A 16,006-nucleotide genomic window follows, 5' to 3' on the forward strand; every position below is an offset into this window, starting at 1 on the left:
TATATTTATATTTTTTGTATTCTCTAAACTTGGCACTTTGATCTGATATTCTGACCCAACAGCTAGAGCAGTCATTATTATCATTTTTGGTTCAAACAGGAACTTCTTTTGCTAAGCATGGAAGTTTTATTTATTTTGGAAACGTTTTGGTGCAGATAGTAAAAAAGGGAAATTACTCTGTAATGCTAGTGGAGTTAATTTGCTTTAAACTGATCTTTCTCATCTTAAACATTACATTTTGAAACAAGAGAGGCAAGGCCTTCAAGACTCACTTGTGATGCACTTTAAAAAAAAATGCAAGCTTTTTATGTATTGAGTATAATTTCAAAATGTAATGTTTAAGATGAGAAAGATCAGTTTAAAGCAAACTAAGTTCCCCAGCAGAGTAATTTCCCTTGTTTTACTGTCTACACCAAAACGTTTGCAATAAATAAAACTTCCATGCTTAGCAAAAGAAGTTCCTGTTTGAACAAAAAAGGATAATAATGACAGATCTTTTGTTGGGTCGAATATCAGATCAAAGTGCCAAGTTCAGAGAATACAAAAAATATAAATATAACAGTAAATGCATTATACTCAATACATAAAAAGCTTGGATTTTTTTTAAAGTGTATCACAAGTGAGTCTTGAAGGCTTTGCCTTTCTTGTTTCATTCTTTTCCCTGAATACAGTTGTTGTTGTTTTTAATTTGTTTTTTCTATCAAAGTGGAATTTTCTATAGAATTTTGCCAGGAACAACCCTTTTGTTGTCGTGGGTTTTTTTACGTGAGCTAAGTGCATGCTTCATACTTGACCTCGGTTTTTCGTCTCATCCGAATTACAAGTTTCCAGACCGCTGCTCAAGGTCTAGTGGAAGGGGAGAAAATATCGGCGGTTGAGCTGTGATTCGAACCAGCGCGCTCAAATTCTCTCGCTTCCTAGGCGGACGCGTTACCTGTAGGCCATCACTCCACAGTATGTATATGTATGTATAGGTACCAGTAAAGGACAACTATGTGTCGTCAGTATGTATAGGTACCAGTAAAGGACAACTATGTGTCGTCAGTATGTATAGGAATGTATAGGTACCAGTAAAGGACAACTATGTGTCGTCAGTATGTATAGGTACCAGTAAACGACAGCTATGTGTCGTCAGTATGTATAGGTACCAGTAAATGACAGCTATGTGTCGTCAGTATGTATAGGTATGTACAGGTGAATTACGAATTTCTCTTGTTGAGATAATAAAGTATTCTGTATTCTGTAGGTACCAGTAAACGACAACCGTTCGCTTTAGGTACGTTTCTTGATTTTAGGTACGCTTCTTGACTTGTCTGCACGTGTCTCTGTTTCTGTGCTCAGATCCCTCTGACGTACTGGATCTGGGACGCCTTCCAGCAGAACAACACGGAGGATTACCAGATATTCAACTCGCTCTTCGGGGAGGAGACTGACGCCTACACTTCCAGCGTTCTGACAGCCCCTTGTACGTTATCTGTCTGGTGTTGTTGTTACTGATGTTGTTCTTGGGCGGTGATGCTGTACACACAGAGGACAGTATGTAACAAAGCTGCATTAGCTTTCTTTCTTTTTTTTTTTTTTTTTGCCCTTAGGTTTTTCAGTCTCAGTTTCATTTTCTCAATGAGAAATCCCTTACCCTTCCCCTCCCTCTTTTCTCCCCACACCCCCTTTTTTTCATTTTTTTTTTCATGTCTAATATCACTTAATGTGGATTGACATTAAATGAAATTGAACACACACACGGTCACACACACACACACACACACACACACACACTTACACTTGCTCACTCACTCACTCACTCACACACATTTACATTCACGATCTCTCACACTCACACCCGCTCACTCAAACACACACGCTTGCATGCACGCGCGCATGCGCACACACACACACACACACACACACCTTTGAATGTTTCTTTTTCTTTTTCTTTACGCCTGCATGTTTTAGAGTTAAGTTATTCTCTTAGTCGGATTGTTCTCAAGTTAATGTTGTGAATAGTATTGTTTTAATCCCTTACCCTTCCCCTCCCTCTTTTCTCCCCACATCCCTCTTTTTCTTTTTCTTTTTTTTCATGTCTAATATCACTTAATGTGGATTGACATTAAATGAAATTGAACACACACACACACACACACACACACACGCGCGCGCGCGCGCGCGCACTGACACGCGTGCGCTCACACACGCGCACACGCGCACACACCCACCCTTTCACTAACTCACATGCGTACACAGTAATTTCTTTTTTGCCCCCTCGATTTTTTTCTTACCCTCGTCTAATATCACCAACAGTGACAAGACGTTAAACTAAAGAACGAACACACACGCGCGCGCTGACACACACACACACACACACGCACACACACTCACTTTAACCCACACTCACACTTACACGACACCCCTCCCTGTACCGTGAGTACCAGGCAAGGCAAGGCAGAGTTGAAACAGAACTGTCAGCTCACAAGGCTGTGGTGACTTGGGTGTCACCGAAAGTACCCACCCGGGGCAGTATTCAAGACAAATTCATTTTGCCTTCAGGCAAGCTACCCTTGACATGGTAGGGACCCATAGGTACAGTTTATCTAAAAGGTTAAGTTAACTTTTTTTTTCTTTTTTTTTTTTTGCTGCCCCATCATCTGCAATGTTTCAGTGGCATTACTCCCACACCACTCATTTAGATTCCCTCATACACGGCCACACCCGGGTTCGTCCATCACAGTTCCACCATCGACAGGGAAAGGTTAAGTTAACTTCGTATTCAAGACACATGCAGTGTGCTCAGGCAGCTAACCCATGATTCAAAATCCTGGTAATTCTCTTCTGCACATGCTCTCAGTTTTACTTCTCTTGCACCTTTCAGAGCATTGTCGAGAGAGTTTGCAAAACACGTGCTATCCACAAAGCACAATTGTTTTCCCCTAAAAAGCAATGCCACAAAAGGATCCGCCATGTTTACCTCTGCTTCATGGGCAGGTGGTAAAGGTAAATTGACTTCAGGTCTGTAGACCCACAGGATAGGCTCTTGTGTTCTTGAACACTGGATATTGCTTACCCTCTGTTTGCCTTGCCTCAGGCATAGTACTTGCAGGTACACATTCACCCGCAGAGATGATGGTCTCTTGAAGAAGGCCCCACACCAAGTCATCTTCTCAGTTCTTTATTGTCGATTTGGATCCGAGTTAGACACAAACTCTTGTATGCATGTAGTGCTACACACATGCATACACACATATGCACAACTACTGAATTTTTCATTATTATAATAGTTCTGTCGGTTGTGTGTCAAAGCCTGGGTCTCTACAAATGGTTTGAGATTGTTGGGTGCAGTCACATTTCCTGTGTTAAAGACGGCTCTTGCCTGTGGTGTGTGCAGCCATTCTTGTGGGCAACAGAATCAAATATTTGAGCATCGCAGTCAACAGCACGATAAGGTTGTATTCACTGGGCCCCAAGGAAGGCATTCCCATTATTGAGCGCTGGGAGCAGTTCATGACAGATCAGGTAGCATGCTGTGTTGGGTGCGGGGAACAGGCGGAGGAAGGGGGTTGGGGGTGCGGGGGCGGGGGCGAGGGAGTGGAAGGGGAGTGGTTGTGGTGGGTGTGGGTGTGTGTTGGGCATTGTGGTCTGTGCTCTGTCTGTCTCTTCAGTCTTGCTTTTCTCTATCTGTGTTTGTTCTCTCCTTCCAACTAAACCCCTCATCCAGTCCTATCCAAAAGGACAGTGATGATGATGGTAACTTTCTTGATGATCGTCGCGACGATTGAAACCGAATACTTATATTTACTTTAATGATGTTGATGATGATGGTAATGATAATGACGAAGATAATGATTACGACAAATGACACGGTTTACTGATAGTGATGACGGTGATGGTGACTACAATCATGACGAAGATGCCGACGATGACGAAGAAGATAATGATGATGATTATTATGATGAATACAAAGAAGATGACGATTATGACAACTAATGTTGATGATGTTGACGACTATGACAAAGATGATAACGAGCATGACGAAGATGATGACGATAGCTGAAGCAGTATATTGATGGTGTTTGGGTGTTGTTGTTGTTGTTGCTGATGATATGACGATGATGACTGGTAGACAGTGATGGTGATTATTATTGGTGAATGATGATTGGTAGACGATGACTGGTGATGATGGTTAAGGATGATGATAAAGAAGGAGGAGGAGGAGAGAGGGGGATTGTGAAAGGTGGAGATGGATGAATGGTGGATGATGATGATTGATGATGATGACGATGATGATCATTGATGATTGATTGATGATGATAACGTTGACGATGACGATGATGACGATGATGATAATGTCCACAGCTCAAAAAGATGCCTGAAGAGATGCAGAGTGGGTTCCAGACAACCAGGACCTCTTGGCACTGGCTGTACATTCAGCGTGTAAGTGTTCACTACCAATGAACGTGTGTTATTTTCTTTCACCGAATAGTTCTGCAGCTTCAGTCAGTGCTATCAGACGTGTTGAGAGGAAGCAATAAAAATATCAATCCACGTCAAAATGATCTATGTTGAGGGGAAAGGAGTAAGCCTATACCACTTTCTTGCACCATGTCCTCAGAAGAAAAGTAAAGAAAAAAGCTGACAGACTGAGAAAAAGAGGAAAGAGAAAATGAATGGGGAGGGGGTAGGGAAGGGGCGGCGCAGGGATGAGCGGGGTGTAATTAGATGCCGTAACTTACATTTATCTCAAACCGTATAGTCAAGGGTAATAATCGTAAGTAAGCAACAACAATGACTAAAAGCACCTATTACAAACGACAACGATGTGCAAGAACAAGTGTGTATGTCGTTGATTCCGAATTTTCAACTGACAGATCGTGGTCTTTCTTTCGAGACGATCAGCTGAAGACCCGTGTGCAAGAGTTGTCCGTGGCAAAATTCTGGAGCAAAAAAAAAAAAAAAAAAAAAAAAAAAAGAGAGAGAGAGTACGATATAGCAGAAGAGGAAACTGCTACCACGACTGTCTGGGTCAGAATTTGATTATCGTGGAGAGTGTCTTGCCCAAGATACATTCCCACTCTCTCTGTCAAGAGGGCTTAAGGACAGTCGGCGTTGGTATGGTCCCCAAAGGACAGCTAGCCCCTACAGCTGCAGCACTAAGAGCCAGTGCAGTCTTGCTTCCTAGTTATAGAGTCATAGTCCTTCACAAAAGACTAAGTTAGAAATGAATTCTCATTTTACAACTCTGACGTTGTTGTTGGCCCAACTGCAAGCTCATGTCGATCTCAGACTCAAGACATAAGCCAAGCGTTGAGCCTATTACCCTACAGTCTGGGGGTAGGAGGGGATGGGGGAAGGGTTCGAGCTTGGTGGCGTGCATCTTGCTCGAACCAAGTTGCTCAGGGCTATAGTCATGGCTCGAAAACGAACCACACCACCATGCTGGAGACAAGACCGCAACCCTGAACAACTCGACCTGAAGGATGCAGGCCAGTAGGTCGTTAGACTCAACCCCTGTTCACTTGACATGGCTTGACGTGACGTGACGTGGCGTGACGTGACGCGACTTCGCTTGACCTGACGTGACTTGGCTTGACCTGACGTGACTTATAATAATAATAATAATGGTATTTATATAGCGTTGAATCTTGTGCAGAGACAAATCAAAGCGCTTTCGCACCAGTCATTCACACGCATGCATAACTCTAAAACTGTAGAAACTAAAGACAAGGAAGGGCAGGCAAGGGAGGCTATTTTGGGAAGAGGTGGGTTTTAAGGCCAGACTTGAAAGAGCTGTCCAGAGACAGAGAAAGAACGGCGGCCAACAGTGGAGTGTTTGAATCTGGGTATGCGTAAACAGAGTGGATCCGAAGCCGATCGTAGTGAGCAAGATGGAGTGTAGAGGTGAAGGCAGCCGCAGAGATAGGAAGGGGCAGTTTTGTGAATGCATCTATAACACAGAGTGCTGATTTTGTACTTTATTCGGTGTGAGACAGGGAGCCAGTGGAGATGTTGCAAAAGAGGAGTGATGTGCTCAGATCTTTTCTTTCTGAGGACGAGTCGGGCAGCAGAGTTACAGTAGTCAAGGCGAGAGAGAATGAGAGAAACGACAAGTCTAGATGTTGCGTCAGTGGACAGATATTTCCGGACGGCACTGATGCGCCGCAGTTGGCAGTAGCAGGACTGACATGTCTGACTGATAAATTTTTGCATCGACAGTTTTTCAGTTTCAGTTTTCAGTAGCTCAAGGAGGCGTCACTGCGTTCGGACAAATCCATACACGCTACACTACATCTGCCAAGCAGATGCCTGACCAGCGGCGTAGCCCAACGCGCTTAGTCAGGCCTTGAGAGAAAAAAAAAGGTTGATAAATAATAGATAAGCGTACATAAATAAGTAAATAAATACATATATACATAAATAAATAAATAATAATTATAATATGGAAAAAAGGTAGTAGTAGTAGTAGTAGTAATAATAATAATAATAATAATAGATAAATAAATAAGTAAATAAGTAAATAAATAAGACAACGATGATAAATAAGCAAATAAATGTATGACACACATTCACACATACACCCACACATGCATAACAGATATGCACCAAACATGCAGTTTCACAGATATGAAAGCACAGTCAAATACACATAAACGTACATGAGTCCCAACACACACATACACACACACATTACTCTGCCCCTCCTCTACCCCCCTCCTCCACACACTCATTTCTAGGCTACGTATCGCAGCTTCCACGACACACACACACACACACACACACACACACACACACACACACACACACACACACACACACAGATGAACACTTACTTGTACAAGCACACACACATACGCCCATATCCCCCACCCCCAACCCCACACATATATATACAAAGATATGTATATACACACCCGCACGTTCCAATATCCCGTTGCTCCAACAGTGTAGGCATGCATACACTCACATACCTCATCCTCTACCCCCCCTGCCCCCGGCACCCCCACCTCCCCCTCACACACACACACACACACAAACATACGCACGTGCACAGAACTCTCCTGACACTTGTGTACACTTACACCCTTGCGCATGCACAAACGCACTCAAACACACAGACCCACACATACACACATACACACACGCACAGAGGCTGCCACTGATTGGCCGCAAGAGGGATGGGAAAAGATCTCTGATGCCAAGAACGTGGCGTCTAGTGTGTTGCTCAGTCTATTGTATTTGGAAAAGCCCACAGAGACTCTGTTCCGTTTTGAAGAAATTTGCGCAATGTTGGTTTGGAAATGATGCCGATATTTGTTTGATTTGCAAAGCATCGTGCTCTGCCTTTCATGTTAGACTTACGGCCGCTCCCTCTCTGCTTTTATTTCTTTGAGGCGATCGATGGTGTGATGGCCTTGTACCTGTTCTTTTTGATATTCTTTGACTTTTCTGAGGATTTCCGATTTTCCTAGATGTAGGCCTCTCGTTGGTGTTGCGTTACCAGCAAGTCTGTCAGCTCGCTCATTTCCCTTAACACCTGCATGTCCCGGGCAGTATGACCATGTGAGTTTTTTAATCTGAAAGTTGCGCATTGCCTTATGCCACTCTGGGCTTCCCATTCCGTTTTCAATTTTCTGTATGAGGTTCATTGAGTCGGTTAGAATCATGGCATGTTGGTTTCCGGGCATATGGATGGATGATAGCCACTGGAGGGCATGTGTCGCAGCTTCAACTTCCATCGTTAGGCTGGGGGTTGTGACTTTGTAGGCAGCATTCTCTTCCCAAATTGTTTTTCCATTTTGTTTCGCAGTGAATCCCCAACCGGATTGGTCTTTAGTGACTGAGCCATCTGTGTATATGATGATGTCCTCTTCTTTACTGTTTTCTTCTATGAGTAGCTTCACTTCCGCATTTTTTCAGGGGTATCACTCTTCTGGAGTAGTGTCATCAGCATAAGAATGATGACTGATATTATGGCGGTTGATAATTTCAGCGAGAGGAGCAGTGTACAGTGCGGAGAGCACTGGGCCTAAAACAGATCCCTGTGGGACTCCATGTTCGATTTTAACGGGTTCAGATTGGAAATGATCAACAATGACAGACTGGAATCGGTCAGTGAGATAAGATTTGAACCAGTTTAGAACAGTGCCGTTGATACATGGCATGACTGGTAGTCCCTCCCACCCCCTGCTGCACTGTTGCAGGCCCTGGCGGAGAACTTGACTTGAAGTGACTTGACTTGGCATGACTTGAGGTGGCTTGACGTGACTTGGCTTGACTTGACGTGACTTGGTTTGACTTGACTTGATGTGGCATGACTTGATTTGACGTGACAGTGACTTGACATGACTGGACTTGACGTGACGTGACGTGACATGACTTGACACAACTTGACTTGGCCTGACTTGACTTGACCTGGCATGACTTGACTTGACCCGAAATCCTCCGCTGCCTTGTAGCAGGCCCTGGCCGAGAACTTGACTTGACGTGACGTGACGTGACTTGGCTCGACTTGACATGACTTGACTTGACGCAACTTGAAGTGACTCAGCATGACTGGGAGTCCATTGTTGCAGGCCCTGGCGGAGAACGCCGTCCTGGGGGTGCAGCTGGGCGCGTCCCTGGCCCTGCCCTTGTTGATCCTGTCCACCGGCAACGTCATCAACGGTCTGCTGGCCACTCTGTGCATCTGCTGCACCACCGCCTGCGTCATAGGGGTCATCCCCTTGGCAGGGTGGAGGCTGGGGGTGAGTGAGTGACGGCGACACGCCCTGAAGTTTAACCTCTGGGCTTAAGTCATTGTGGTTTGTTGTTGGAGTGCGTTGTGTGATATTATATTGTGTTGTGCTGTGTTGTGCTGTATTGTATTATACTGCGTTGCGATGCGTTGTATTGTATCGTATCGTATTGTATTGTACTGTATTGTATTGTATTGTATTACGACATCCGTTTTTTTTCTTTTCTTTCTTTTTCTAGCTTCAAGATTATCTATTTTCCTATCCAGGTTGTTCTCTACGGTTTGCTAGGGACAACACTTTTTGTCGCCATGGGATCTTATTCGTGCACTGAATGTATGCTACATAACGGTCCTCAACAAGAATTTGGTGGTGATACAATACAATACAATACAATACAATACAATACAGGTGATGGTGTCCCTCAGTAGTGGTGGTGATACATTACATTACGTTACGTTGCGTTGCGTTACGTTACGTTACGCTACGTTACATTACATCACAAGTGCTGGTGTCCCTCAACATGTGCCTGGTGGTGATACATTACATAACATTACATTACAGGTACTGGTGTCCCTCAACATGTGTCTGGTGGTGATACATTACATTACATTACATTACAGGTACTGGTGTCCCTCAACATGTGCCTGGTGGTGATACATTACATTACATTACAGGTACTGGTGTCCCTCAACATGTGCCTGGTGGTGATACATTACATTACATTACATTATATTACAGGTACTGGTGTCCCTCAACATGTGTCTGGTGGTGATACGTTACATTACATTACATTACATTACAGGTGCTGGTGTCCCTCAACATGTGTCTGGTGGTGATACATTACATTACATTACATTACAGGTACTGGTGTCCCTCAACATGTGCCTGGTGGTGATACGTTACATTACATTACATTACATTACATTACATTACATCACAGGTGCTGGTGTCCCTCAACATGTGCCTGGTGGTGGGCCTGGCCGTGGATTTCGTGGTGCACCTGGCGGAAGGATACCACATGTCTCACCGCACTGACCGCCGGGGGAGACTGCAACAGGCGCTGGAGAGGATGGGCATTTCTGTCTTTTCTGGCGCCTGTACCACCCTGGGGGCTTCCTCCTTCATGCTGTTCGCCCATATTCAGTTCTTCTTTCAGGTCAGGGCCTGGGCGGGGTGCCTGCCCGCTCTGTCTGTCTGTCTGAAAGACACCACCTCCACTCCCCCCCCCCCCCTCCCCCACCCTCCCGCCTCTCTCTCAAGACTTGTCTTGGTTGACAAAAGACGTTCAGAACGCTATATATCAAAGAGAATATTTATTATAAACTGGCTCTCGTAACACATTTGAAAAACAAAAAACAAAGAGCAGAATGAAAAAAAACAACCTTCCTTCCTCTAATTAATAAAAAGAGAGACAGTAAAACAATATGGAAAGCCTGTACATCAACTAACAAATAAAAACATGAACTGAAGCTCATATCTCATGAATGATATATCAGTTGATAAACCAAATCATTATTTCTGAACCGCAACATACAAATTCATTCAAAATGATAAATCAAAAGACGATGACCTAGAAGAACTAGGAAAATACTGCCAAGCGAGGAATGTCAGTTCAAAATTAGATATAGTGTTTTAGGTGTTCATGAAGTTTTCTTTGCATTAAAGCATTTAAAACAGATAACCATGCGCGGGACTGATGGGATAGATGGAAATATTATCACACTTTCAGCACCTATTATAGCAGAAACTCTTACCTATATATACAATTTTTGTCTTGACAAAGACTGCCTTCGAAAAGCTTTACAGCGAGCAAAAATGATACCAACATATGAATCTGGAAACAAAATTGACCCATCGAATTACAGACTTATTTCGATTCTACCTGTTTATTAAAACCACTTGAATAACACATCAATAAATGTCGTCTTTCACATCTTAACAAATACGACCTCATACATCCAAAACAACCTGGATTTAGAAAGAATCATTCTTGTCACACAACACTTACCAAATGGATGGATTACTTTTAAATAAAGATATAAAAAAAGAATCTCTGTAGTTTTCGCAACAGTCTTTGACGTCAAAAACCATGAACTGCTCATTAGAAAGTAAGCAATTTATAGATTATCTCATGGAGCACTGCAGTTGATTTCATTGTTTCATTCCAACAGACAACAGATAGTGTCTTTAAGCACGTTTACATTATATTTTCTCTGCAACAAATTTATTGTTCCACATGGTTCAGTACTGGGTCTTTTAGTTTTTCATTATCCATCAGCAATCTACCATTATTTCTAAAAATACAATATGGCATGCTTGCTGATGATGCCACTTTAGATACAAGTAATGATGATACTCGTCATTACACGAGCGTTCTTATGACTATAGGCCAAAAGTCGTATTCCAGTCAATATTTTAAAGAGATACTTAGATGTGCCACCTTGAAAAGCACGGCATATCTCTCTCTCTCGCATGCGCACGCACGCTAAGAGACACGCACACGTACACACCACACACACACACACACACACACACACACACACACACATGTGCACATGTGCACACATGCCAGCATACTCACACATGTATCGGTAATTTTCTTTTCTTTTTACATTCTAACTGTAGACCAACACCATACAATGTGTTTCAGTTCGGAATCTTCATGTTCTGCACCATGGGTTTCTCTTTGGTGTTCTCCATGGGTCTCTACGTCACAGTCATGGGCATTCTGGGACCGGAAGGAGACACCGGTGACATCTGGGTCCTAGTCAAGAAGTGCCGCGAGTGCTGGCAGCGAAAGACAGGTCGCCATGGCGGAGCTGGCGACACCGTTGTGGAGTGCGCTGAGCTAACAAGACATTAGAACTTTTTGGAACAACCGGCTGTGTTTTTTGAACGGCACATGTGGTGTTGCTGGCTATCTGATTTCTCTGTCTGTATCTGTCTGTCTCTTTCCCCTGTGTGTGTGTGTGTGTGTGTGTGTGTGTGTGTGTGTGTGTGTGCGCGCGCGCGCGCGCGCGCATGTATGTGTGTGCATGTGTGTATTTGTTAATGGTATGTGTGCATGCGTGAGTGCGCGTGCGTCCGTAAGGAAGACTGCATTTCAACGAAGAGAAAGACAACAATCCCATATTCCTTTGCAATATTAAGGACACGTGGTGATGATCAGTGTTCGGTTTATGTGTACTCCTCTACCGTTTCTGTATCTTCCCTGAAACTGTGATATGAAAAAAATCCGTCCTGCGGAACAGCAAACTCTAATCGGGTGTCTGTAATTATCTTTGCTTAAAAGGTATAACACACTGACTGTGATATAAAAGAAACATCTCCGTCCGTCCTATGGATTCACCGAAGATCCCCACAGATCCCCCAACCCCCACCCCCCACGCCCCCACCCCCACCCCACCCCACCCCCACAAACACCTCCACAAGATCTTGAGTTGTGGTATTCTTTTGGATGAGATGATAGAGGGAGGTCCAGTGTGCAGCGTGTACGTACAGCATGTGAAAGAGCCCACGGCAGCGAAAGGGTTCCCGGCAAGAAAAATCCACTTTGACAGGCAAAGAAAATTCACATGCAGACAGAAATGAAATGGGTGGCGCTGCACTTTAGCGACACACTTTTCCTGGACAGAGCGCCTGAACTTCACAGGGAAATATTTGTTGTGACAAAAAGTAACAGTACAGTATAATGGAACACTGATCGTGCACTACAGTACAGTGCAGTGCAGTACAGTACAGTACAGTGCAGTACAGAACAGTACAGTGCAGTACAGAACAGTACAGTACAGTACAGTACAGTGCAGTGCAGTGCAGTACAGTGCAGTACAGTACAGTACAGAACAGTGTAGTACAGTACAGTACAGAACAGTACAGTACAGTGTAGTGAAGTACAGTACAGAACAGTACAGTACAGTGTAGTACAGTACAGTGCAGTACAGAACAGTGCAGTGCAGTGTAGTGAAGTACAGTACAGTACAGTGCAGTGTAGTGGAGAACAGTGCAGTGCAGAACAGTACAGTGCAGTGGAGAACAGTGCAGTGGAGAACAGTGCAGTGTAGTGGAGAACAGTGCAGTACAGTACAGTGCAGTGGAGAACAGTGCAGTACAGTGCAGTGCAGTGCAGTACAGAACAGTACAGTACAGTTCAGTGCAGTGTAGTGAAGTACAGTACAGTACAGAACAGTACAGTACAGTACAGTACAGTATAGTGCAGTACAGTAGGCTACAGTAAATATAGTAGGCTACAGAAAGTACTGTGCAGCACATCACAGTACAGTACAGTACAGTGCAGTGTAGTGAAGTACAGTACAGAACAGTGCAGTACAGTACAGTACAGTTCAGTGCAGTGTAGTGAAGTACAGTACAGAACAGTGCAGTACAGTACAGTACAGTTCAGTGCAGTGTAGTGAAGTACAGTACAGAACAGTGCAGTACAGTGCAGTACAATGCAGTACAGTGCAGTGTAGTGAAGTACAGTACAGTGCAGTGCAGCACAGTGCAGTGTAGTGAAGTACAGTACAGTACAATGCAGTACAGTGCAGTGTAGTGAAGTACAGTACAGTGCAGTACAGTTCAGTGCAGTGTAGTGAAGTACAGTACAGTACAGAACAGTACAGTACAGTACAGTATAGTGCAGTACAGTAGGCTACAGTAAATATAGTAGGCTACAGAAAGTACTGTGCAGCACAGCACAGTACAATACAGTACAGTGCAGTGTAGTGAAGTACAGTACAGAACAGTGCAGTGCAGTGCAGTGTAGTGAAGTACAGTACAGAACAGTACAGTGCAGTGCAGTGCAGTGCAGCACAGTGTAGTGTAGTGAAGTACAGTACAGTACAGTAGGATACAGTAAATACAGTAGACTACAGAAAGTACTGTGCAGCACAGTACAGTACAATACAGTACAACACAACGCAATACAATATAATTCAACAGAATTCGATGTCCTGTTATTGCCTTCCATGTCTCATTCCGTATTCTCTTTCTCATTTATTTTGATTTTTTATGTTACTTTGTGGAGATATATTTGTATTATGATATGAAAAACACAAATAACTAACCTTTGGGACAACTGAATTTAAACTGGGGGGGGTTCTTTTCCTCTGTTTTTCTGTCTTTGCTGTCGACACTGCAACAACGTGCTCTCCCTTGTGAGAGCAGCCCGAATTTTACACAGAGAAATATGTCGTAACAAACACAACACAACACAACACAACACAATACAATTCAGTACATTACATTGTGCAGTCACTGCAGACGACATTAGATGGCTAACTTTACACTATGCATCTGCACAGAAAAGTAGGTTTTTTGTTTTGGAGATGGGAAGAAAGCCAGTCACAAATAGAAGGCATAAGATGTTAGAGGTAGTCTCCCTTGAATGACTGTCGCTGAAAGAATCCTGCTCGGGGAAAAGTGGCCAAAAAAAAATAAAAATAATAATAATAATAAATAAATAGATAAATAAATAAAAATAAATGAATAAATAAAATGGCAGTTTGTGGTCTCAGAATGAAAGTTGTTAAACTGTTCGTAATGGTTGGTGATTTCTGCGACCATTTGTTTCGAGACTGAGAGTTGAATTAGGCAGAATAGTATGATTCCGTCTTTAAAGATCCAGTTGTAATATTTTCCACTATAATACCAGACAGTGGAGATGATGATGAAATTTTTGTTCTTGTTTTCGTCGAAGACAAACGTGGACATGTGGTCTACACATACTTTTGTTAAGGTCGTCATTCCTTCCAATTTTTTTTCTTTCTGGTGGGCAAATAACAATTACAGGAAGCAACGCGATTTCATATGACTTTGTTGTTGTCCAGAGAAATTGATTCTGCTTCTTAATTAAACAGTTAGCACTTTCAATGCCAGAATTATCAACTTGTCATCAGTGCAGTTATTGTTTATACGCTTTGCAATTTTTTTTGCTGTAAATAGTGTCATCAGACTGCTGTTGTTCATGAATCATTCGTGTGACATTTGTGTCTCGTGAATAGCGTGTCAGCAAGATGTCTATGTTAATATAGATCAGTGACCAGTTGTTGTTTTTTTATGCAGGTGTCTGCACGCGCGCGTGTAGTAGGCTTGTGTGTGCAAAGGCCTCTCCTTGCGTGTGTGTGTGTGTGTGTGTGTGTGTGTGTGTGTGTGTGTGTGTGTGTGTGACTCAACTCGACTTGATTTATTGTCATAAAATCTTTAAGGATTAATTGTCACAACAAAAGGACATAACGAATAGTGTATGTATATATGTGTGTGTGTGTGTGTGTGTGTGTGTGTTCAGACTTACGTCCTTACCCGGTGATAAACACTTCAGTCCTTACCCAGTGATCAACACTTCAGTCTGGTACGCTAAAAAACACGATTTCGTTTGATTCATGTCACCGACGTTAACAACCCCTTGAGTGCCATTGTGCGCATCATGTACGTACATAGCGACGTCACTGATGACGTCATCAGAAGAAGGGGAAATAACTGTGAAAGGCCTCCTTCGGTCATGGCTTACCATGGATAGAGTATATCCGACCTAATGTCTAATTTGGCTGTTTGCTTGAACCAAGCAGCGTCGCCTGTGACTGTAGAGACTGATGCGAGAGAGACAGTCTCTGTCACAGCGGTCACATGTGTAAGCTGATGCTGGTCTGTTGGCTGCCGTCCCTTTTCTGCGAGCCGATCTTTCGAAGAGCCCTGAAAAGGCTGTCTCTGCTGACTAGGTCAAAGGCCTTGGTGAGGTCAATGAATGCGAAATACAGGGGCATCCTCTGCTCTCCGCACTTCTCCTGGATTTGGCGAAGGGAGAAGATCATGTCTACCGTGGATCTCTCTGCTCGGAAACCGCACTGTGATTCCGGGTAAACGCGTTCCGCCAGTTTCTGCAGGCGGATTAGGAGGACCCGAGCGTAGACTTTGCCTTCAATGCTGAGAAGCGAGATACCTCTGTAGTTGTTGCAGTCGCTCCTTTCGCCCTTGTTTTTGTACAGGATGATGATCTTGGCGTCCCTCATGTCCTGCGGTACAGCTCCCTCATTCCAGCACTGACAGAGGACTGTGTGCAGAGGATGCAGAAGAGTAGTCTTGCAGTGTTTAATGATGTCAGGCTGTTAATGGTCTTGCTGAGTTCGTCCTCAGTTGGCTCTGCATCAAGTTCTTCCATGACCGGCATGCACTTGATGGCATCGAGGGCTGAGTTGGACACCATGTTTTCTGTGGAGTAGAGGTCGGAGTAGTGTTCCGCCCATCTCTCCATCTGCTGGCTAGGATCGTTGATTACTTCCCCAGTGGGG

General features: G+C 43.7%; 1 protein-coding gene across 1 annotated transcript in view; it reads left to right on the plus strand.

The window, feature by feature from the left end:
• The window catches only part of LOC143296620 (protein dispatched homolog 1-like), a 147,688-nt gene extending 136,102 nt beyond the window's left edge, over window positions 1-11,586 (plus strand). Inside the window, exons 12-13 of the mRNA XM_076608650.1 lie at window positions 9,664-9,879; window positions 11,374-11,586. Of these exons, the coding sequence (XP_076464765.1) occupies window positions 9,664-9,879; window positions 11,374-11,586 (429 nt within the window). The remainder of the gene's footprint in view (window positions 1-9,663; window positions 9,880-11,373) is intronic.
• The last annotated feature ends 4,420 nt before the right edge of the window (window positions 11,587-16,006 follow it).

Source organism: Babylonia areolata, chromosome 21 (genome assembly GCF_041734735.1).
Source record: "Babylonia areolata isolate BAREFJ2019XMU chromosome 21, ASM4173473v1, whole genome shotgun sequence".
Taxonomy (NCBI): Eukaryota; Metazoa; Mollusca; class Gastropoda; order Neogastropoda; family Buccinidae; genus Babylonia; species Babylonia areolata.